The 26596-nt window shown below is 39.8% G+C and overlaps 1 protein-coding gene across 1 annotated transcript; it reads right to left on the bottom strand.

The window, feature by feature from the left end:
* Window positions 1-622: 622 nt before the first annotated feature.
* Window positions 623-26006, bottom strand: LOC150085610 (major facilitator superfamily domain-containing protein 6-like). Its single transcript, XM_090374617.1, has 4 exons — window positions 25928-26006; window positions 23666-25075; window positions 16051-16239; window positions 623-1092 (listed from the first exon to the last, which is right to left on the bottom strand). Exons 1-4 carry the CDS (start codon window positions 26004-26006, stop codon window positions 623-625), a joined length of 2148 nt encoding a protein of 715 aa, XP_090230743.1.
* Between the last annotated feature and the right edge of the window lie 590 nt (window positions 26007-26596).

Consider the following 26596-nt stretch of genomic DNA (forward strand, 5'->3'; position numbering starts at 1 on the left):
TTTTTCAGAGGGCCGAACAAATGGAAGTCTGAAGGCGCTAAGTCTGGGTTGTAGGGGGGGATGTAACAGAGTTTCCCAACGATTACGGTGCAACCACTCACGAGTGGTGCGGGTAGCGTGTGGAGTTGCGTTGTCGTGCAACAAAATCACGCAGCTTGTCAGGAGTCCTGGTCGTTTGCGTCGAATGTTGGTTTTTAGTTTTTCCAACGTTCTACAGTAAAGCTTCACCATACACAGCAACCAGTTCACGGTGAATGTCACTTGGTGAAGACCCTTTTGTTTGCAAAAAGCGATAACTTCACGAACACCTGTTTTGGACCACTAGCACGGTAGTCGCCATTTTGCAACTGGAATCTGCTGTGAGGCGATAGTACCGCAACACTGCACTGGCGGTCTTTTTGAACGTTATTAACGGGTCTATCTGTCCACCCCGTTTCATCTCATTCCCTTTCACCATTATTAAGAAAAAAAAAAAATGTGTTACCTTACTTTTCGGAAACCCCCTCGTATATCCTATATCAAATACCATTTTTCTACTGCGGTATACAGTACTATACAATATTACGACGGAATCTTACTTGACAAAATATATTAAATCTACAGTATTCTTCAACTTCATTATTCAAAATTTATCTTGCTTGATTTCTATTTGAAAAGTAGGGTTGTCACACCCTTCTGGCTCCCCCCTGTCCTCCAGGTTAATGGTTTTTAACTCTAATTCATTAATCTCTATTGCTCTATTTCTGTTTTCTTTCTCTTGATTGTCTTCTTGAATGTACTCTTCAACTTTTGCCATATATTTTATTGAAGAGGGATTTCGGTGTAGTTTCTCTTCTTCTTCTTCTTCTCCGCTCATGGTAACTGCCAAGAAAGGTCCTAAAGATATGCTATTGGAATGCCTGTTAGTTTCCATGTCACGAAAACTGGCACTACGCCCAACAGATGGAGTGCTCTGACGGCGGTGTAATGATTTGCCAGATTCCATATCAAGTGTGATGACTGGAGAACCATCCGCCAAATGATTAATGACAAAGCTAGAAATGCTAAGTGTGCGATTGCGGTCACTTTCCACGTCGTCGTTTTCTTTTGATCCTATAAAAAGAAAAACAATAGCAATGCAATAGTTTTATTAACAATAACAGTCATTATCATTTTCTGTGTCCTATAATATAAATACGAATTACAAGACATTGAGGAAAACAAACCAAGGAGGACACTTTATACGCTTTATAAATTACAGCAACTTTAATTTTGTTCATAATTACACAAAGTACAAGAGCCCCTGCTAGGTGCCCAGTAAATTTCGAGGGGATGTTCAAAAAGAGGTACAGACTGATTTTGCTACATGAATATCTGATAAGTTTATCTGAAAAACTTATCAGATATTCACAGCTCATATATATACATATTTATTTATTATATATATGTATATATATATATATTTTTTTTTGCAAAACTTCTATGGAAATCTGCCGTGCCGAGATTTATATTCAGATTCTATAAGCTGTTCAAAGAGGGAAGAATAGCATAGACATGACCCTAACCCAGGACGTTCATCAACATTAGCGTCCTTGAAGACAGACAACTCATAATTAGAAAACTTTCAGAGGTCTTATGTATTAGTTATGGAGCATACAATGCACTTTAAATGGATTTAGAAATGACATGTGTTGTTTATTCATCATCGGTCACTCTGCCCCTTACTCCGGAAGAAAAGCCTGTTACAGATGACATCTATGTGTTCTCATAAACACCTATTAAAGTCAGAAAAATTATTTTAATGCAGAATAATCACTGGAGATAAGTCCCGGATTCACCGCTACGATCTTGCTCAAAACAATAAACTTCCCATGGAAGCATTGTATATCTCTACCTCAAAAGAAAGCACAGTCCCATGAAGTCTGCTGATAAGCATTTTCGATATGAAAGGTATTATTTGGACTCATATATGAAAAAAACTTGTGCTGCATATAGACAATATTACGGTCAAGCTAAAAAAAAAAAAAAAAAAAATGAATGTTTTCCAGAAAACATCTTATTTGAAAATATCCGGCTGAATGCTGCCAGTAGGATAATTCAAAAGTGTACACAGCTTCAGTTGTTGAGGAAAAACGCTATGTAAGTTAAGCATGAAAATGGTCCCCACCCTTCCTGTAGTTCAGTTCTTGCTCCTTATAATATTTTCTATTTCCCAAACTGAAAGGTCTCCATTTTCCATTGGACACTGAACTAATAAACGTTAATCAAAAGTATCTCAAATCGCCCTCAGGCAACGGCTTCTCTGAAATATTTAGAAAAGCGATGAAGAGATGGAACAAGTGCTCTGAGCTAGACGGGAGTTATGCCAAAATGGAATAAACGAAGCTCAGTAAAACGTTCCATATTTTTAGCTAAATTTGTCTGAAACTCTTTTGATCATCCTTGATAAATCCATACTCTCAAATGGTAATAAAAAAAGAAATCAAAACTGAACTAAAAATTCAATGTGAGTAAAGCGCCGCCCTCAAATTTTTAGAAAACTTCTAAACGTCAACACTTACTGGTCAAAAATTAGAAACCTTTTGCAATTGGCGTCAACAGATAATGAAACATGGATATGCAAATTTAAGTTGTCACATGGTATGATTCTACAAATTTTTTTTTTTTTTTTGTATCACATAAATGCTAGTCCGCCACAACATCACATGAAATGCACTTTCCTGGGGCTTCTTAGTTGATTCGGTCATAAGGACGACAGGTGATCTTTTCGATTTTCGAAAAGGTGTTATTGTTGGAGCATTTTTAGATTGAGTCATAATCGAGAAAACAAAGAAATCACTCGAAAGCAACCATCTCAAAAGTATACAGTGAGTGGAACACAAAAGGAGAATCCAGCTCTAAAAGGAAGAAATGCAGCAGAAAGTACTCAAAAAAAAGAGAAAGAGCAGCGAAAGCAAATTGTCCCCCAGAATAATTGCGCGTGTAGTAGCACAGTGGTTATAATTACCATCTTCCTCCACGTCTTCTTCCACACCGAAGTGGAAAAAGTCCGGATCGAATTTCATCAATGACGTGAAGAACGTTTATGGGATTCTTTCACTCTGTGGCTGAGTTATTCGGTCTCATGCATGGTTTTTCATCCAGCAAAAATAGGCAAATCAACTAAAAAACACACCTCACGCAAATCGGTAGGTAAGACTGAATAGCTTAAGACGACTTTTATTTACTTCTTTTTTTTTTTTTTTCGCGTTAGAATGGAAGGTCCAGTGTGCAGAAAATGACGGAAAAATACAATTTAACAAAGAAAGACCCTTTTACAGCCAAATTAAGCTAAACTGAAAAAAGATCATGGGATTTAACGAGTCTCGATTTGCATATTTTTGCGCCAATGGTACAGTGAAAGTGTGGCGTGAACTTCATGAAGCAATGCATCCAGACTGCCTCATGTCCACTACTCAAGCGGCTGGAGTTGGTATCATGGTATGAAATGTGTTCTGTTGGTACGGACTGGGGCCGCTCATACTGTTAGAAGATCGTCGTGTTATTGGACGGACAAACTTTGCCAAAGAGTTGCTGTTGCTATAGGACAGCTAGATAATTTAACGTCGTATGGACATATTATATCCCTGAATACTGTCCTTTGAGATATAGAACAGTGGTTAGAACTGCTGTCCTTCCTCACTGCCTAGTAATGGACTGAGTTCTATTCCCACCAAGATTTTTTTTGGCTTTTCTCACACTGACCGAATTACTGGTTTCTTCAGCTGCACAGTTTTTACCCAAGAAACATTTTTCTTTCGGAAAAGCCGGTAGAATGAGTGAAATTCAGTATAATTATTGACTCCATAAAGTTATCAATGCCTTGGAAATTAGCGTATTTTCTTAAATATGCCACGCACATTTTATTTATAAAAAATTAAATCAAAAATTTGGTTGCGCGACTTATTCGTGAATTTAATCCAAATTAAAATTACGCAAATGAAAACGCTGCGTTTTTATTAACTTCAGAGTTGTTTTTGTATATATATATATACATAAATTTACATTACATTTATTAATTTAATGTAAATATATTCAAAAACGCTGAAGTTAATAATTATTTATTTATTATTTTTAAATTTATAAACATATATTTATTTATTACGATATTTATTAAAACGCGACTTGAAATGCTGCGCTGCATGAACCGTTAGATTCTTTCTTCAGGATATGTCTTCTTGTTTCCCAGCGACGTGCAAGATTCATTCAGATGTCAGGATCGTGTCACTATTTGCTGAACTGAATAACACCGATATTACTTACTGCACAGTGGAAATGAAAGATAGTAGGAAAGGCAGCACTTTCACTTAACCCATGAAATAAATTCGCTGGCTTTCGCGCAGCTCGAGATTATTTCTAAGTTTGGTGCCTTTAAAGTAACGTAATCTATAAGATATTGTGTATAAGTTTTGCTAAACATGAAGACAAGCGATTGCAATTTTTCAGAAATAACAAAAATTCAATAACCATCAGAAATCGAAATACATATTGTGGAAGAAATAAATTCAGATATATTTTTGATTTTTCATATCTTAAAAAATGAGGTGCGTCGCTTATTCGAGAGTGCCAGGTATTCGAGAAAATACAGTATTTTAAATAATTCACTCCAATTATTTTCATACTTAACATCACAGGTATCTGAAATCACAATCAGGATCGTTTTTACTCTAAGGACTGTGGACTGGGGACAAGCCACGATTGATTTAGTTAGGTCATTTTAGAATTTGTGTAGCGGTGACTAAGGCCATGAGACAGATATATGCACTGTCCAGTCAAAACGTTATGACCACTTACCTAATAGTGGGTATGTCCTCCTATTTCCGCCAATAGCCACGGGCGCCTCCGTAGCCAGGTGGGAAGGAGCAGCAGTGCGTAGTACATGCTTCTTGATTAGACCGGGGTTCGAGCCCGTCACCACCAAATACAAAGCATGCGGAGAGGTCAGGGAATGACCACCGCACCGGAGCAATATGGCCTTAGTTGCTAATGCTCCTAAAAACCAAACAACAACAACAAACAACAACAACAGCCAATAGTCACACGGAGAGACAGGCTATATAATGCCTCATGATACAAAAGCAGTCACATTACGACCACCCGAGAACTAACTGAGCTGCCCATGTGCAATATGTCCATAAATTGAATGTGTTCTCTGGTCTATTTGACTGTTTTTCTGGAAGAAAAACCTGAGTTTCCGGAGGAGGAACCTTGCTGTCCACAGCCTATAAAAGTTCCTCGCGTCGTTCACGGGATTCGAACCGGGGCTTTTCCACCTAGAGTGGGAGGACGTTGATTATAACCACCATGCTGCCCGAGCAGACAAAGTCTTTGGTCATATATGTATGTACGTGTAATTTGCATTGGGGTGGCTCGAAGAGAGATGTCCAACTCCATCTAGAGTATCTGCATTTTTTTTGACATCTCTGTAAAACGGCCTGGTGTCTTTAATGTGTAGGCATATGTATCTGTATGTGCGTGTGTTGTTTGTGTTGTATCAGGCCTCTTAGCCACCAGCTGGGTTGTTGCCTGGTGTCTGTCCACGAGGAGGCGGGCCTAGTTCTTTTGTCTGGGTCTTAACCGCAAAATGCCGCATCTACAGGTGATAGTGCAATGCCTGTGGATGCCAGAAATCCCATACCCAGGTTTCCCAATCCTAAGTACCAACAAGAAAAAAAAAAAAAAGAAAAAAAAAACGGAATCCGGAAACCCAAACGGTTGCCAGCAATATCCAGTACCTCGTGCACAAAACAAAACATGCTAACCTAGAAAGTCCATGGTCATAGTGTACATATCGTTTGGGATCAGGCGCCAACAGTGGTTTCCCACATCTGCGCTATAAGTACTCTTGTGAAAAAATACAGTGACACTATAAAAGCCAGAAAAAGTGTGGTGTGTGTATAGTGTTGTGTTGTGTTGGGTTCTGACTTTTGAGCGTAGGATCCCTAATGGGACCCAGGTTTCCCGTACACACTTTTAGGAGATAAGCCAGGTTGTCCGTTATTCTCTGGCTGGTAGACTGAGCTTCCTGGACAGAGACCAAATTAAAAAAAAAAAAAAAAAACAGCAGAGTATGATGAGCACATGGTATACACAAGAAGGGGGCGAAAGTAAGAGTGGGGGATGTAGATGAAGGCATCGCTCCAAGTTAACGGTGAAACGTAAGCTACATCAGGCGAAAGGGATAACCCCAGGGAAGTGGAAGAAAAGCCACACAGCATGGGTGCTGGGTGTGGATTTAAGCTACGGATCCTACTTTGTCCAGGGACTAGGTTAGCAACATCCCTCCCTGGGATAGAGGGTCAGCAGAAGTTTGTGCTTGTCAATTCCTAGAGTAAGAAGACAAGTCCGGAGATATAGTCAATCCAGTAGGTGTCACATTGAGGCTTGATCAGTCCAGAAGGTGTCAAGTCCAAAGATAAATCGATACAGTGGGTGTCAGGTCCAGGAATGAGGACAGTTCGGAGTGTAGATTCAGGTGAGACGAAATCTATGGTCATAGTGTAAAGTGTATAGTGTTTCTTGTCTAGCGACACCGGGGGTTTCCCCTACAAACCGCGAAATATGCTTTGTGACGCAGTACAAACTTTGTAAATGCCAGAGATAGTGTAAGTATTTGTGTTAGTTTGCGTAGTGTCCATGGAGGGTTCCCTCCTCCATGGTTTCCTGGGAGAACCTGAGGGTCCTCCAGGAAAACAGTCTCCAGATCAGAACACCGTCGCCACCAGATTACACTTTTTCGCCCCTATGCATGTGGAGTCCCTCGCTCCTTGTTAACAGTTCAGATGGCCCACACGAGCCACTGCGGTTGTCTCTACCTAATTCATCCACCGGTTTCTCACCATACGCTTTGTGAAATTTTATTGTTTTCCCTCCCCTTGATGGCGCTCGTTTGGAGAAGAGTACTAAGTGGGCTCGATTCCCGTCGATGACCTGGCAGAATTTATAAATCCCTCTTCTATTGAGGCTTATCGTAAGCAATCTCAGGGGAAGGAAACAGGGTTTTTCGTATTAGTTAATTCGGATTTTTAATCTGCACAATATACAAATCGGTTTTTTAACAGACACTTCTACAGAAAAAAACAGGATATGGATATCAGCGACAATCTCCGGTGTTAAAATAATAATAATTTGTAAAAATTTGAATTTCTGGTATAATCACAGAACCATAGGTCGAAAATAGCTTTATGACATTTAGTCTCACAAGTTTAAATTCAAATGAGCATGATTAAATTTTCGGTGGGACAAAACTAACAAGGGTGAAAAGGCGCGGTTGTGCTTAGAAAGGTAGAACACTTGAAATTAAGTGTAGAGTAAAACGAAATCTTTTAGGCTGCAGCGTTGTATCTGAGATTAAGGGTTCCTGATATTAAAGTAGTGCAGTGGAATTCATACGTCGGCCGATAGCGGGGGCTGATGCGGAGAAGACGATGATTATTGGTGACCAGGGACAAAGGGAATGTTCTAAATTTGATTTAGAACATTCCCTTTGTTCTATTGATTTTATTGAATAACGCAATGATGAGAAATGAGAAAGCAGAAAAGCTTTAAGTCCCGAGCGGGAAAAGAAAAGTAGTGTGAGCGATGAAAAAAAAAAAAAAAAAAAAAAAAGAGGAAAGTAGTGGAGTTGAAGAGCAGAGTGTGGTAGAGGTGGAGGATAGAACGAGATGTTGTTAAGGATCACGTTAATCCTGTTTCGGCCGTCCATGTTGTAATGTCCGTCATGAATAAAACGAAAGAGAGTTCAGAATAAAAGTGCACGGGCGCTTTCCTGTCTTTGAAGTTAGTTCTGTCGCTGGTAGCCAGGTCTGAGAGTAGCCGATAACACTGCCGTTCAGTGAAGGCAATTGGCTCGGGGGAACCATTTGCTTAATTAGCAGGTCCGCCAGGAATGTCCCAATATAAAGATTTGCCCTCGTGGGTAGCAAAATTGGTAGAATCACCGTCCTCCCCCACACCGGGTGGAAAAGACCTGAGTTCGAGTCCCGTTGATGACATGACGAATTTTTATGGGCCTCTTTCGCAACGTGGCTGAGTTAGTTGGTCTCAGGAGAGAGTAGCATAGTTTTTCTCCCGGAAACTCGGATTTTTCGTTGAGCAAACAGAAAATCGACCACAGAACACATGCAATTTACAGGCAGTTTATATGGAGCAATATGGCCTTAGTTGCTGATGGTCCTAAAACCCTACTACAACAACAACAACAACAATATAAAGACTTCTTGTGTTAGAGGTCCGCGGCTGAAAATTCCGAAAATGTAAGTTTCACGTTAATTTAAGGATCACGTTAATCCTGCATTTAACAATATTGTGCTAGAACTAAGCTAAGAGAGAGAAATAATAATAATAAAATAATAATCCTGAACACCTGTAGGACAGTCAGAGAGTTCCTCGACCAAAAGTAACACCAGACATAACATCAACCACCCCGTATACTTGGTAACAATACCCGTCGCGAGGTGGAACCCCCAATCAGGGAGAAAGAATATATAATAATAATAATAATAATGGTCTCATGTTTGCCCACAGCAAACATGAGACGAGAAATCAGAGAATAGAAGAATACTTGGACACACTGAAGCAGAACCTCCTCGCACTCGACAAGAGACTACACCGATACAAAGAGCTCCCAGAGGAAAATAAATAACCGAATCTTCGATGAGGACCAAAATAGCCTTCTACAGGAAACTGGGTGAAGATGAGAAAGCAGGAAACGGACCACCCGAGAAGAAGACGATCAAAGAGTTCTGGGGAAATAACTGGAGCAGTGAATTAAGACATAACAGCAAAGCACCGTGGATAGAAGTAGAACGGAAGAAAACGAAGGACATACAAGGGATGAGAAAGTGGGAAATTCGAGAAGGAGTAAAACAGTCGATCAGAAACACCCACAACTGGCGAATCCCAGGAATTGATAACATCCACAACTACTGGTACAAGAAGCTCACCTGCACACACAAGCACCTAGCAGAGCAGTTCACTCGAATGATAAGGCACCCGGAGACAATCCCGAAGTTTCTCACTGAAGGAGTCACATATCTGAAGCCTAAAGATGAAGATACAAGAAACCCGGCGAAATACAGGCCAATCACATGCCTCCCAACGATGTACATGATCCTGACCAGCTTATAACTAAGAAGATATCAGACCACTTAAGAGAGTCAGAACATAATGGCAGAACAGCAGAAAGAATGCAAGCGGAGGAGCATGCAAGGAGCAATTAACCATACGGATGCAAGGAGCAATTAACCATAGGTGCTGCAGTTATGGAGCAAGCCTTCAAGAAGCACCGCAACCTATACACGGCCTACATCGATTACCGCAAGGCCTTCGACTCCTATCTCATAGCTGGCTAATACAGACCCTGAAGATCTACAAGGTCAATCCGATAGTAACAAACTTCCTAGGAGCAATAATGACGAAATGGAGTACCATCATTAAGGTCGAGAACATCACAATCCCCATTAGAAGAGGAATCTTTCAGGGAGATGCTCTGAGCCCACTATGGTTCTGTCTAGCACTCAACCCGCTATCCACCATGCTCAACGGGAGCAAGTATGGATATAACCTCAAAGAAGGAAGAAAGAACCTGTACACCCTCATCCACATGATGTATATGGATGACATCAAGCTCTACGCGGCAACCGAGAAGCAACTCCAGCAACTACTGCGGATCACAGAAGAATTCAGCAAGGACATCAGGATGGAATTTGGTCTAGAAAAATGCAAGACTCACACACACTGCACCAGGGAAAATTAGTTGGCTGAAACTACCAGCTGCTGACTGGTAAAGAGATCGAAGCTATGACAGAAAGAGAGACCTACAAATACCTAGGGATGATGCAGGTTGAGCAGTTGGAATACAAGGAAATCAATAAGTGCCTGACCGAAAAATATCATCAGAGACTCAGACGCCTACTGAAAGCAAAATTTAACGGAGGGAGCACAGTTAAAGCTATAAACACCTATGCAGCTCCAGTAATGACATACACATTCGGGGTCATAGATTGGACTAACACCGAACTAGATGATATCATGCGAAAGACAAGGACATGTGATGACAAAGAGTCGCCAACACCACCCGAAGTCAGTAGTGGAGAGAAAATAACAATAGCGCGGAAAGAGGAAGGAAGGGGCCTGATAGACCTGACAGAACAACAGAAAACAGTGATAGTTAACCTGAAGGATTACTTCGAGAACAACACAGCACCACTCCACCAGGCCATAGGGAAGATAGATAAGTGGTATACCCCACTCAACCTAAGCGAGGAAACCCCTCCCGCCCAAAACGGTACAAGAAACGAAGACAGAAAGATGGGCAAAGAAGACACTCCATGGCAGACACTACAATGACCTCCATCAAGATCACATCGATAACATTGCTTCCAATGCATGGCTCACAAGCGGGATGCTCTTCCCCGAGACTGAAGGATTCATGCTGGCCATCCAAGACTAGGTAAACAACACCAGAAACTATAGAAAATGCATCGCAAAGAAGCCCGAAATGTCAGATGATACATGTCGACGATGCCACCTGGCCTCAAAAACGATTCAACACATCACCGCGGGGTGCAAGGTGATCACCCAGACTGAGTATACTCATAGACACGACCAGGTAGCCAGGATAATACATCAGAAGCTAACGAGGAAATACCAGTTGACCAAAGAAAGTATACCATACTACAAGTACGAACCCCAGGCAGTACTGGAGACCCAAACCCACAAGCTGTACTGGGACCGTGCCATAATAACGGATAAGACCATCCCGCACAACAGACCGGACATAACTCTTGTGGACAAGATGGAAAAGACTATCTACCTGATTGACATAGCGGTGCCGAACACTAGCAATGTCCAGAAAACCCATGAGGAAAAAATTAGGAAGTACACGAACCTAAGACATGAGATCAAGGAGATGTGGCATATGCAAGAAGTATCAACCATCCCAATCATCGTGTCAACAACCGGTATGGTACCAAAGACTCTACATAGCAGCCTAGCAGCAATAGGTCTCCCAGAGAACACCTACAAGGAACTCCAGAAAGTCGCAATCCTGAACACCTGTAGGATAGTCAGAGATTTCCTCGCCCCACATTAACACCAGACATTACAGCCACCCTGTGTACTTGGTAGCAGTACCCGTCAAGTGGAATTCCCCAATCAGGGAGAAATAATATAAGAGCAACAACAATAATAATAATAATAATAACTAGAGGTTTCGCCGGCCCCCGAGCTCACTTTTCTACGTAAAATGTAAAGCTATACTGAGAAAGTCAAATATTTTCTACGTAAAAGACACACCTGTCAATACGCACTGATCGATACATAATCAGAAAATGACCTATGTAATTTACCTGTGCATTTGCAGTGCTCGGCATTCTCAAGGTCGAATAAATACCACTATGTAATTATCTACCTGCATTTACATAGCTCACTTAGGAAAAGACCTTTTGCTTCGGGTTATTATTATTATTATTAGCCATATGGTGCAGGGAAGACTGAGGCTTATGCTGCACCAGCCAGAAAAAAAAAAAATTCCTGAATTATCCCGACAGAGAGAGAGAGAGAGAGTCAGTAGTAGAAGGGAATCACCAAGAAAGAGAAGAATGATGATATCCAGCTCAGGCCCCTGGGTGTGCCAAGCCCATATTCACCATGTGAGCCCCTGGGTGTGCATGAGGAATATTGTTGCATCCGAAATAGAAGGATTAAAATATTTAACTGAAATATTTACAAACTATACAAATATTTAAAATATTTACAAAATACTAAATTACAATACTGTATTTACAAATGTTGTATATAATATTCTTTAATATCAAAAAACGTTACAATGGAACATCAAATATTAGACAGGGATGCATGAGCACCAGGTTGATGAACGTTATGGAGGCAGTTGTCAATAATTAATTGCATTTAAGTGACGTAATCGCCTCGCCCTCTTCTTCCATTGACTCGAATAAATATCCACAGGAAGAAAACTTTTTTAATGCATAGAGAGATAGGATAAAATGGTAGTTGAGTTTATACATTAAAACTTTTTTAATGTATAAACTCAACTACCATTTTATCCTATCTCAACACGCCAACTGCAGATTATATAAAAAGGTGAGTACCGCAAATTAAGCTATGCTATTAATTTGAGTCAATTTAAATCAGTACTTTAAGAATTCTACAATTTATCTAATTGTATAGAGAGATAATGATAATAATAAAATAAAAAAATAATATAATAAAAATCTGAATGGAACTGGCTAATATATGTTTGATTTAACAACATTACTGGAGTGTGAATAATGGATGTGGAAGTTAAGAGAGATAAATTAGCGTGACGTGCGTAATATGCAAAAAAAAAAAAAAAAAAAAAGCAATAAGAACTCTAAGAATACAACGATTAAAAGGACAAGAAAAACTTGGACAGAATGATTAGAGAGTTTATAGGAAGTTTAGGTGATGAAGTTAACCTGTATTGAAGTGTATGTAAAAAAATTATTTGTTTGTAATTATAAATGCGCCATTAGAGAATTAAGATGGGTAACTGATAATTAGCACTGAGGATGCATTACGATTAATTTAGATTAATAATTGAGTGGCATTGTATCCTAATTAAGATTCTTTTGTGAAGGAAAGAAAGCAAAGATATCATTTAAAAGAGGAGGGAATATGAACATTCAATTGTAATGATTACCAATTTACTGTATATGTGTAAATATTCGTTAGCATAATATATGTTTTACTATTTATTTCCTGTGTCCATCTAATTGCTCACAAGATAAACGGCTTGCTCGGCATTGCATTACATAAGAAATCCTTCCACTACAAGCTTACTATATGAACTTTCAGAGACACCCACATAACTCCCCACCTTGCGCCGACAATCATGGCGCGTTGAAAGTCTATCATACCGTGGTCTCTTTCTATGCTCGTCACAAGTAACAGCGTACCAGCTGCACACATACTCAAGGACCGACTGTTGACTGTATTCACCTGCCTGAGTTTTTATTCCCATGATGCAGCCACAGTAGCGAAGCTAAAAATTGAGGTTCCCCCGCAAGATTGACGAATGGATTCCATTTCTCTTTAACTACGATGCTAAGCCAAACGTCAAGGCCTTCTCTCCCCCCAACTCCACAGTAGTAGCAAACTTGACTGTGTAATCAGTTCGCCATCGGGTGCATGCTACTCTCTCCTAGGGTAAGTATATAGGTGGTTATGTCGTCCTATTTCAATGTCCTTTTAACTTAAAAGTAATAATAACCGTTTACCTCGTGAGCAATTAGACCAGTGCTTCTCAAAGTGGGCGATATCGCCCCCTGGGGAGTGTTCGAATTATCCATGGGGGTGTTAGGCATGAAAAAGGGCGACAGAGGGGGCGTAGGCATGAAAGGGGCGACAGGGGGCGGATGGAGCACCATCAATGATTGGCCGTTACAAGGGTTTTATGGCTTATTTAAAAAATGCTGTGCCAAATATTATTACTGTTCATTGTGTCATTCACCGTCAGCATTTAGTTGAGAAAAAACTTGGTGAACAACTGCACAATTCTCTACAAACTGTTATTACTGCTATAAACAAAATTAAAGCACATTCTTTGAATGATCGTATATTTCGAAAGCTTTGTGATCAAAACAGTGAAGATTTTGAACGATTGCTACTTCACTCCGAAGTTCGGTGGCTGTCAAAAGGCAACTGTCTCAACAGATTTTATAAACTCTTTGATACTGTTGTCGAGTTTTTTGAAGATAGGAACAACGACCTTAGTAATGACCTCAAGAAAATGAAAACTGATATTGCTTATCTTGCAGATTTATTTACTAGGTTCAACTCAATGAACTTATATTTACAAGGACAAGATGTAACTCTTATTAAGGCGAAAACTCAAATTTCAGCATTTATTTCAAAATTAAAGCTTTTTATGCGCAACGTAGGACGACGTGAATTGTATCAATTTCCAAATCTTTGGAAATAGAGAAAAAAGAAAAAATAGCTGATGAAAACTCTACTAACTTTTTTTAATCATCTAGAAATGTTGCACAGAGATATGCAGGAAAGGTTCGAAGATCTCCTTAATTTGAAAATTCCAGATTGGGTTATAAATCCTTTTTTAAATAACGACGATGGTGAACGTTTTGTAGAAGAAGAATTGATTGAGTTACAAAATGAAGTTGAACTGAAGCCAAAATTTCAAAATTCATATCAGGAATTTTTGTTACAAAAGAAAATGCCTAACCATTATCCTGCATTGTAGGGAATTGTAAAAAAATTACTTATTTCTTTTCCAGCATCATATCTAGTCGAAACCGGTTTCAGTGCTGTATCTCAATTGCTGACAAAACAAAAAATTGTTTGAATGTTGTTAAACGTGGCGAATGACTTAATTTAAGTGACTATAGCTGACTTTATTTATGTAGTTGTAATTTTTTACAATGAAAGGAATAAAGTGCAGTAAATAGATTTCTTTATAATTCACACATTGCATTTACGTTTTTGGAGGCAAACAGACAAATATTCATTTCAGTTATTTAGCTTCACTTTATATTGGTAGGCTAAAAAAAAGCCCTGGCGAGGGCTTTTTTTTAGGGGATAGTGATCTAACCAAGGGGGGGCAGTGATACAAAAAAAGTTTGAGAACCGCTGAATTAGACGGACACAGGAAATATTCGGAAATATTTCCGAATATTTCCTGTGATTAATTTTGATATCATATACTTGGATTTCAGGAAAGCTTTTGACACTGTTGCGCATGGAAGACTACTGTACAAATTGGAGCAGAATGGTATTAAGGGTAAGTTGCTACAATGGATAAAAGGATGGTTAAGTGGGAGAAGACAGAGGGTGGTAATCAATGGGTGCTGCTCTTCGTGGACTAATGTTATTAGTGGAGTCCCACAGGGTTCGGTGTTGGGTCCACTGTTGTTTTGTGTATTTATCAATGATATTGATGAAGGTATATCAGGCTTAATGTCGAAGTTTGCAGATGACACAAAGGTTGGCAGGGTTGTTAATGACAGTAATGGCAGTGTGCTACTGCAACAGGATCTAGATAATTTGGGCAGATGGGCTAAGAAGTGGCAACTGAAGTTCAACCTTGACAAATGCAAAGTACTGCATATGGGTAGAAGTAACCCCAGAGAAACGTACCAACTGTGTGGTACTACACTTAAGGTGGTAGAAAATGAAAAAGACCTGGGAGTAATTGTGCAGTCAGATATGAAGTTTTCTGAGCAGTGCAGACAGGCTGCTAGGGCAGGTCATGGGGTTTTGTCAATGATATATAGGAATTTTGCTAGCAGGGAAAAGGAGGTGATTGTCCCTCTGTATAAGGCAATGGTCAGGCCACGCCTTGAGTACTGCGTACAGGTCTGGAGGCCTCATTTTAGGAAGGATGTAGATTTGCTTGAGCGTGTACAGAGAAGAGCAACACGATTGGTGAGGGGAATGAAGGGATTCTCTTACCAAGAGAGGCTTAAGTTCTGCAAATTGCAGTGGCTGGAGACTAGGCACCTGCGCGGTGATCTGATTGAGGTCTATAAGGCCTTGAATGGGTTGAGCACGTTGAATTCTGATGGGATCCTTCCACTTGTTCAGATTACCAACCTACGGGGACATAAGTTCAAATTAAGAAAGGACAGATGTAGAATAGATGTGCGGAAATTTGCCTTTAGCCAGCGGGTGGTTAATTGCTGGAACAAACTTCCATCTGTCGTTGTGGAAGTTGATAGGTTAAATAAATTTAAGGAGGAACTGGACAGGCATTTGGAGGGAATGGTGTGATTTTTTTTTTTTTTTTTTTTTGGCTGATGCTACATAAGCTCCTACACTTGCTTTCTTGCATCATGTGCCACTACTACTACTACTAATAAAGGCATCGTGTCTCTCTCTCTCTCTCTCTCTCTCTCTCTCTCTCTCTCTCTCTCTCTCTCTGTGGGTTATTTGCCTGTGATACTTCTCAATCTGCATTGCATTGCATTATTATTATTTATTTATTTATTTTTCGCTTAATACCAAAAGAAAATTTATCATCGACAATTTTACCTGATTCAGAGTTATCAGTTTTTAGTTGGATTTCCTTTGGCTTAAACTTCCGTCTTTTTAAGTACAAAATATTGATGAGATAGTAAGTTATACATGCAACACCACATCCGTAGGAAAACAATCGAAATGTTTCCCGAGCACCAACACTGGCCATAAGAAAACCGCCAAGCAGACTGCCAAAAGCTCTACCTAGAATCATAAAAATAGAAAAAAAATATTAGTTTGAATAAGTGCTGAAATTATTTAATGTTGAAAAGAAAACACATGGAGTTCCAGTCTCCGCTAAATTATGATAAAAAAAATACCTTAGATTTACACACAGCTCGCAAAGTCCCTATGGCCAACAGCATATTTACTCAAACAAATGAAGAACAATGTATTCTCTGTTACTAATGCTTTTTATAATGAAGTCCCTCATTATGGAGAGAATAGAACCTCATGAATTTACAATACTCGAGACATAACCCATTTTGGATTTTAGAAAACTCTGGTTTTTTGAAAGTTACGTACATAGCTTAAATATTCAAATATAATTTCCGACAATACAGTATTTTAAATAAAGTCAACAATGCTAATTACTATAGATAATGCTATAGCTGTGATTCCTGTAATCTTCACAAAGGGATGGCCACTAGCACCATTTTGAATCCACTAGTTCACGAAAGCGTTCCACAGGTATGTGGAACGCTTTCGTGAACTAGTTGGATTCAAAAGAACGTTCCACAGGTATGTGGAACATTCGTTCCATCCGTGCTTGCTGCACTGCTGTCCATAATTCCGTCGTATTCCTGGGTGGAGGATCCACAGCTCGAACGGACCTTTCCACAGCATCTCAAAGATGCTCCACAGGGTACATGTTCGGTGAACGAGGAGGCCATTCCATGGTTATAAAATCTGCAGAATGTTCTAGTCACCACGGCTCTGTGAGGAGGCACATTGTCCTATGGGTGCAAGATGACCATGAAGGGATGCAGATGATCTGCAAGGATGGACACGTGACCTGGACCGTTCAGAGATGCATCTAGAAGAACCAGAGGTCTCAACGTGTGCCAGTTGAACACGCCCCAGACCATTACCGACCGTCCACCTGCCTGAACAGTTCCTTGTTGACATGACAGGTACATAGCTTTGTGCGGTTTCCGCCAGATCCCGTCCGCTCGAAATAACTATAAACGGGACTCATCGAACCGGGAGACCAGTCTCCAATCATCCAAGGTCCAGTGCCGATGGTCTTTCGCTCAGTTGAGGCGTAGAGTCCTGTGTCGTGGTGTTAGCAATGGAATTCTAGTGGGTCAGCGGCTCTCATAACCTATTGCGACTAATGATCGCCTTATAGTCTTGGTGGAGACGTTTCTGGCACCTCCCTCGTTGAAGTCGGCGGTGATTTGTGCCACTGTCACTCTCCGGTTGGTTGCAACAGTGCGAGGCAGTCGTCGACTGCCACGTTCACCTTTGTCCGCCCTCAGCGTTGTCCGATGAGATGTTATTCTGGAAATGGTATTCCCGATACACTCTTTATACTGTCGAACGGGGATAGTGCAACTTCTGTACCACCTCCGCGATGGAGTGACCCATGCATCCACTATCGTCCCTCTTTCAAAGTCGGTTAACTCACGACGTTTATCCATACTGGCATCGAATTACCGTCTACGTGAATGCAGTGTACCTATATACCGTTTTCTTGGCGCAGTATAACCGTAGTCGTTTTTGCACCAATAAAATCAATCAAACCTATATACCTGCCAAACGGTGGGTTCGTCCACTAGCGAGAGGGGTGACAGCGTCGCGTTGCCCAGGAACCAGGTATCCCATAAATTCTGTTCTTTCAGTGTACATCTGGTACCATTCAAAAGAAACAAGAAAAATGTTGAACGTTCCGCCCCCTAATAATTCGAACAAAAAATATGAATAAAATTTTGAAATACGTACACCATAAAGGCATTGATAGAGATTATTTCGCGTCTTTCTGCTTAAGACGATTTAACCATCTGGGCAACAACAAGAAGAAGTAATTTTATAAGAGAATATTTCCATCAGTGGATTTACCGCAGTATTAAAGTGAAGTTATGTCATTGATTTATCAGTATAAGAATATTGCAACTGCACAAACTACGAAAATAAATAAAACAAAAATTGAAGAAAATTAAAAAGTTAACTTTAAATTGGATGAATGGACGTGTCTACGTAAAAATATTAGTGCAATATTAAAGTGTGTCACACAAAACGGAGAAAGTTAAAACCTAAGGTTGATTATTTCAAATAAAGATTTCCAGCTGAATCGGCATGACACTTGAACACAGTAGCATAGCTAGAATTTTTAAGGCCCAATGGAAAATCACCGAAGGGTGATTTTCAATTTGGGGAAGGTATTCCCCCCGTCTCTCTCTCTCTCTCTCTCTGCTTTTATTAACATGAAATGCCAATTGCTTACTTATTACGTTCAAACAAATCTAAACAAAAACTTTTAAAAAGTTGGTACATATACATTTTGTTCTTTTTAAAAATTCCTCTTCCTTGCCTTTATATTATCAAAATTACTAATTAGTTCTTTAAGATCAATTTTGAAGGCTTTTCTTTGTGTTCAGTGGCTAGTATATCGAAATCATTTAATGTGGTTTAGTTTGCCCAATAGAATCTCTATTCTCCCTTTGCTCTTTAGAATCCCTTTAGTTTGCCCTATAGAAAATTAAAAACCGTTACCGAAAACGTGAGAAATAACATAATAGTATTATTATTTGACTCTATTGTCAGGGAAACGGTGAACATGCTTTGTAAAAAGGATAGGTGGAATAGGACCAGGGTATGTCTGCCAGGGGCAAAGGTTGATGACGTTGTAGAGCGGATATCATCTTTTAAGGGCACAAAAGGTGATATAGTTGTACATGTTGGCACTAATGATATTAAGAGTAGGAGACCGGCGGAATTACTTAGCAAGTACAGGTCACTGTTGAAAAAAAGCCGTGAATTAGGGTTGAACTTGAAAGTGTCTGCAATTCTGCCCAGACACGATAGGAGGGAGTATATGATGAGAGCCTTGTCGATCAATTCGGCCCTGGAGGGATTGTGCGAGGCTCAAGGGGTAGAATTTTTTTCAGCCTGGACTGTACTTGTTAACAGGAGAGATTGCTTCTACAGGGATGGGATACACTTAAATAGAAAGGGTGCAAGAATTTTTGCTGATGCTGTCGAGGCAGTGTTAGGTGGGTCGGAAAACTGCTAGTTGGGGGGGATACAAGGACTAATAGATTAACAGTAGCCACTGGCAGAGGTGGAAGTGATTCTTGCACTGCTTCTATTGAAATGAGCAGGAACCTGAAAAACAAGATGCAGGATATTTCAGAGACTGCTGGTAGTCATTGCGGTACAAGTAAACACATGAGTTGTGTTAGGGTAGCTAAGAATAGAAACAGGTGCATGTATACCTGCGTGTACACCAATGCTAGGAGTTTGGTAAATAAATTTGATGAATTTGAGGTATTGCTCAAAACATCAAAGGCAGATATTGTTGGGATATCAGAGACGTGGTGTCACACAGATATAAGTAATGCGGAACTGGAATTTGGGGAATACAATGTGTATAGAAAGGATAGACAGGACAGGAGGGGAGGAGGGGTTATGCTATTAATTAAGAAACACATAAAGTCCAAGGAAGTGAAGCCAGTCGACATCGATGGACAGGGCAGTATCGAGTCAGTTTGGAGTGACATAAGCATAGGGAAATCAAAATTGAGAGTAGGAGTGTGCTATAGGCCTAATGACTCTGATGAGTATAATAAGATATTGTACAGAGAAATAGAGTGGGCCAGTAAATCAGAGAGAGTCTTATAATGGGGGATTTTAATTTCCCAGATATTGACTGGAATTTGTGGGTTGGTCACTCGCACACTAGCAAGGCTTTTGTGGATTTATTGGATGATTGTTTTCTACATCAGCATGTTCGTGAGGCAACAAGAGGGAGCAATACTCTTGATCTGATTATCAGTAGTGATTCTTCATGCATTAAGAATCTGCAGATAAATGAACCACTAGGTGGCAGCGATCACAGTGTGTTGAAGTGGGATTTACTCAAGGAGGTAACTACCATCAGAGGTAAAGGGAAGGGTTTTTGTTTTCGTAAAGGCGACTATGATGGTCTGAGACAGTATTTAAATTCTATACAGTAGGACGAACTGATGATGTTACCAACAGCAAACTCAAAATGGGAAGCATTCAAGGAACTAATCTTGGAGGCTACCAGGCTTTACATACCAACTAAGAAATATTGTTCAAGGTTTAGGCCTAAATGGTTGTCAGATGAACTAATGAGACATGTGGCAGAGAAGAAAAATGCATGGGATACATACAAATTAATGGGTGACATGGAAGCCTATGATAGATATAAGTTGGTCTGTAACCAAGTCACAAAGGAGATTAGGCAGGCAAAGGCAGATTATGAGAAATCCTTGGCAAAGGATGCAAAGAAAAACAGAAAAGAGTTCTTTACATATTTGAACTCGAGAAGGAAAGGGATGAATCAGATTGGTCCACTGGATATTGATGGTTCAACAGTTGAGGATCCTGCTCAGGTGGCTAACAATCTAATTGAGTATTTTGCATCTACATTCACGCATGAGGAGTTATTCAGGAAGGAGAATGATGTAGGTAAAGTAAACATTGGCAGTGAGCTGGATGATTTTGTAATAACTAAGAGGAAAGTGGAGGAGAGATTGTTGAGGATAAACATAAAAAAGGCACCTGGGGTGGATGGGATCTATCCAGTTATATTAAAGGAGGCAGCAAAGGAAGTATGCAAACCCCTAGCCATAATTATGAGAGCTTCTTTGGACTCAGGGGAGGTACCCATAGACTGGAGATGTGCAAATGTAACCCCAATTCACAAAGGAGGATCAAAGGCTGACACAAGTAATTATAGACCTGTTAGTTTAACTTCTGTTCCAGGTAAATTAATGGAGGCACTGGTTAAAGAAGCACTGCAGGAACATCTAGACAAGAATTCAGTTATAGCTCAGACGCAGCATGGTTTTGTTAAGGGCAGGTCTTGCCTGACCAATTTGATTGGATACTATGATGTAGTCACAAAAGAACTGGATGCAGGGAATAACTTTGATATTATATATTTGGATCTTAGAAAGGCTTTTGATACTGTTGCACATGGAAGACTGCTGCACAAATTGGAGCAGTGTGGCATTGGAGGCAAATTCTGCTATGGATAAGGGGATGGTTGAGTGGCAGAAGACAGAGAGTGGTAATCAATGGACACTGCTCAACGTGGACTAATGTTATTAGTGGAGTTCCTCAAGGTTCAGTGTTGGGTCCGTTGTTGTTTTCGGTGTTTATGAATGATATTGATGATGGGATATCAAGTTTAATGTCCAAGTTTGCAGATGATACAAAGGTTGGCAGGGTCGTTAAGGACACTACTGACGCTATGCTGCTGCAACAGGATCTGGAAAGGTTGAACAGATGGGCTGAGAGGTGGCAAATGAAGTTTAACATTGACAAATGTAAAGTACTACATATGGGAAACAGCAACCCCAGAGCAACGTATCAACTCTGCGGTACTACACTGACAGTGGTGGAGAATGAAAAGGACCTGGGGGTAATTGTGCAGGCAGATATGAAGTTCTCTGAGCAGTGCAGACGAGCTGCAAGAGTAGCTCATGGTGTCTTGTCAATGATATACAGGAATTTTTCTAGCAGGGATAAGGAGGTGATTATTCCCTTGTATAAGGCAATGGTTAGGCCACATCTTGAGTACTGTATACAGGTCTGGAGGCCTCATTTCAAGAAGGATGTAGAGCTTCTGGAACGGGTACAGAGAAGGGCAACAAGATTAGTGAATGGAACAAAGGGTTGCTCTTACGAAGAAAGGCTTAAGTTTTGCAAATTACAGAGTCTGGAGACTAGGCACCGGCGAGGTGATCTGATAGAGGTGTATAAGGCTTTGAATGGTTTGAGCATGCTCAGTGCCAATGGGATTCTTCATCTTGCTCAGAATAATCACCTCAGAGGGCATAAATTCAAATTGAGGAAGGACGGATGTCGGACAGATGTGCGGAAATTTGCCTTTGGCCAGCGGGTGGTTGGTTGGTGGAACCGACTTCCATCACTTGTTGTTGAAGTTGATAGCCTAAAAAAATTTAAAGCTCAACTGGACAGGTATTTCGAACGAACGGAGGGGTGAAATGGGAGTGGAGTTTTTTTCTTTTTTTGGCTGATGCTGAATAAGCTTGCTTTCTTGCATCATATGCCTCTACTAATGCTAATGCTAATGCTAATGCTAATGTTTTCTTTCTACAATATCTATTAAAAACTTTATCGGGACAGACCCGTGGGCTACAACATCATGTGCCTTTGCTCTTTGCTAATTCTTGCACCGCGGTAGTTACGCCTCTGCTTGTACAAGAAAAGCCAGATAAGTTTGGTATAAATTTTGCAAGTAATATTTTGGCAGCTACAACAAACGAAACTACTGTAATAGTTACGTTTGCTAGTAAATTTGTTAGTATGGTTACAACCAAGTACCTTTAGTTATTGCATTTAGTAATAATCAACGTTAGAGAAAAGTATTGCGGTAAGAACTGGTGGCGAAGGGCGTAGAAGAAGAGGATGATCGCCAAGGGCCTTGCAACTGAAAAATTTCAGCCCCAGTTTATATAATGCCCAGAAATTCATTTAATCATTACATCTTAGGAAATCCAGTACAAAATGTATATATTCAATGAAAAAGCAACGCTACTATATTTTTTAAGAATATAATACTTTAACATGAAATTACTGTGTGTAATAAAAGATAAAAACTTTTCGAAAGCTTCAATTTCTTTTAGGGAACACATGCATTCAAACGGGGCATGGCTTACAGAGAAACAGTTTACAATACACTCTAATAACAGAGACAAGGAACCGCTCAGGTAAACATAGACCTTTCATATTGACCATTCTTTTAATTTTCACGCCTGTCGTGAGTAACACAGTTGGTTTGGTGTCATTACCGTCCTCCTCGCATCTGCTAGAAATGATCCGAGTTCGAATCCTGTCAATGACGCGAGGAATTTGCATGAGTCTTTTTCCCAACGTGGTTGAACTCAACTTCGTACACAAGTTAATCAGTCACGGCGAGGGTAGCATGAGTTTATCTCCCGGAAACTCGTGATTTTCGTCCGGTAAACAAAAAATCGACCACAGAACACACAATTTACTGACAATACGGCGTAATATGGCCTAAATCGCTATGCATCTAAAATAGCAACAAGAACAAGTTTAGGACGCTAATACTTATCATGAATTCTTAACGTGTTCAAGTATGACCATGGCAGAATATACAGAGGTGCACTCGCGCGGCTACTCTGTGGCCTTAAATTTCTTCTAAGTGATAGATAACTACAAAATTTACTATATATGGTGCTTATGCAGTAAATATATTTGTCTGAGTTATGTGCTCGAGTAATGCTCACATGTTCTATATACCTACCTTATAAGATGCTTTACTGCCCGAGTTGCTTTAGCTAATCCTTTCCATCAAATCAACCCACGCTTTCTTAATATATAAGCAAATGTTTAGAAACTCATTAAAACACGAAAAATAAAAATTTTATAAAGAGAAGAGGAAACTTACCTGATACAATATGCAAACCATTCCAAAGTGTCATCATAGTTGAAAGCATGTTAAGTGGAGCCAGGTGAGTACAATACATGGTGACTCCAACCGTTAGCAAGGTAACAGTAAAGTTCTCCATCATCTCATAAATTAAGCAAATGTATTGGTCAGTAGCATACGAATAGCCGATGTAGCGAACCGAATAAGCGGCGAATGCTAGGACCATCACGTTCACATACCCTATCTTCTTTGTTATCCATGTAGAAACTAGTGACATGGGAAGTCCTGTACCCGAGCCCACTGTCACTGTTAGGCCCATTAACAAACTACTAGAACCAAGTTCGCTCTCGAGAAACAAAAAAAGAAAGTTCTCTAGAAATCCCCAACAAATTCCAAGTAGCGCTACGAATAGCAACATCAACAACACTTCTGCATTTCCAAGGAGGATCTTAAGATTACCAAATGTGCTCTCCGATGCAACTTTCATACTCAAATCTAAAAAGAGTGAAGTAATGGCAGCGATAATGTACAGGCAACCATACATATAAAAGCAAGGATTGAAATTACGATCGTCCCCTTTGCTTGTAACATCGACCAGAACTCCGCTGACTGGAGCAAATATACACATAGCCAAAGCAGCCCACATTCTCTGGAATCCAATATCTCCATCTTTGTCTAAAACTACAGTCATAGAAGCAGCATCAAACAAGCCATTCACTAATCCGATACCAAGGGTTGCTGTAAGACGAATTCCCAGATATAGCCAGAAAGTTTTTGTTTTGCTATGTGGTATTACACGTTCCATCTTTTCACAGAACTCATGTGAGCCAGGAGCTGTAACAGAACAGGAATAAGTACAATTGTCTTCAATATGAGGACACTGCATTTTGTATTGCTGGCCCCAGTGACTAATATTGCTTATCATTATGCAGTTATCTTTTTTTACAGAAGGAACGATAGTCAAATTAAGTAGAGTTTCATTAGGATTCAAAGTGCAGTCTGGTTTGCTGATCTCATTTAAACAGGGTTGATTTTCTTCAGTTCTATTCTCACACGTGAAAACACACTTATCAATGTGCACATTCAGCACAGAGGTAGCATTTGGAAGTATATGACATGTACTACTGTCATAGAATAAACATTGCTGAGACTCTGATCTATATAGAAGTTTTGCATCCAAATTTCCATAATCTGGAACAAATTCGATTTTTGGTACGAACAACAGGCAGTTGGCAGTTAGAGCGGAGAAGGCAAGAAAGAACGCAAATAAAAGCTTGAAATTTCCAATCCTGTCAGCTAACATTCCCATCAATGGCGCTACAAATAAAGCAATCACCGGTTGCACAGCAAAAATAATGGCTGTACTTTCCATTCCAACTCCAAGCGACTTCAAATGAACTGAAAAGTATGGATAGAGAGTAGCTTGACCTACACGGAAAGAAAAGGTTATGTTATTAAATAATGAATATGGGACACATATACAGCATATAAGAAAATAATCTAGTAAAATAATAGCTCCTTTTTGATTCAAACAGCAATGACTAGGTATATTGATCACAGAATTGAGTAAAGAAAGGAATTCCTACTGAAAACTACGCATGAGATACTGCAGTAATTCCGCATTTAGAACAGTTTATTATGTGAAAAAGCAGCAAGTTAGTAACTCTTAAGTTTTGACAAGGATTTTAATATGAAGGTACGCAAGTAAAAACATTAGATACCAATGATTTCATTGTATGCTTTTCCTTTTAATGATAAAAACATAATAGAATTTGCACTATCTTTCAAAAGACACCTCAAGCCTGGGAAGCAAAGGTTAATTCCAGAGTCAAATTGAATTGACTCTGGTAGATTGCAGTAAGATGTAAAAGGCATTCGCACTATACGACAGATAGATGGAACAAAAAAAAAAAAAAAAAACCTCTTGTATTAGGGCCAACCTACACACCCGTGTGTATTGCCTACAAATTGCATGTGTTCTCTGGTCGATTCGCCTCTTTTGCTGGCAAAAAAACCCAAGTTACCCGGGAGAAAAAATCTTCTGTCCACCCTCCTGAGACTGACTAACTCAGCCACAGAGTGAAAAAAAAACATTAAAGTTTCTCATGTCATTGACAGAATTCGAACCCGCGCCTTTCCCAGTGAGGAGGACGGTAATTATAACTAGTGTGCTAGCCACGCAGACAAAACAAAACGCGCGAGAAAAGGGCCTAAATTCCTTCACAAGAAGTAGATAGACAATTCATGGTCACACTCACACAGCAGCCCGTTTACACTCACCAAATAGCAGATATTCGCGATCCCAAATCAACTGTTGGAAACATCGTACACTAACGGAAGATGAGAACCCCAAGAGCATGTTGACAGTTGAAAACAAAATTCGTAAATAAATAAAGAAAAATAGGTATACTATATCATTAAAATCTATTCATATTAAAATCTATTCGTAGAACAAATGAAGGTCTTGGAGACAATTGGTTTCCCAAACAGGGAACACTCATCCCTGGGGGCTTATATACAAAATCTGTAGGAGCAAAATTATCTGTCCAAATATATACAACACAGTGCAATATCAAAATAGTCACACATATGACTGGCACTCAACAGTTGAGAAAATCATTGAACACATGTTTCCCGAAGATGATCTCAATCTTGACAATATGCACTAAATTCAGATTCGATCAGACAATGCCACTTACGAAGATTGGACGTTAATCTTTTCACTGCTGTTCAACTTGGTGCTGCAGTGGCCAAATTGAATCCTAAAAATTGTCCAGGCCTTGTCCGGGTAGAAAATGTAGTCATCACCAGATTTCATGAGCTCTACCCTAATATTTTGTTGTTAAATCTTTACAACAAGTGCCTCTTGGAATGCACATGCCCCAATTTCTGGAATCGGGCACTGTTTAAAATTATTCAAAAACCGGGAAAACCTAATGCCGACCCAAG

This window comes from Mastigoproctus giganteus, chromosome 5, assembly GCF_048544385.1.
Source record: "Mastigoproctus giganteus isolate SK-2022 chromosome 5, ASM4854438v1, whole genome shotgun sequence".
In the NCBI taxonomy this organism is placed as follows: Eukaryota; Metazoa; Arthropoda; class Arachnida; order Uropygi; family Thelyphonidae; genus Mastigoproctus; species Mastigoproctus giganteus.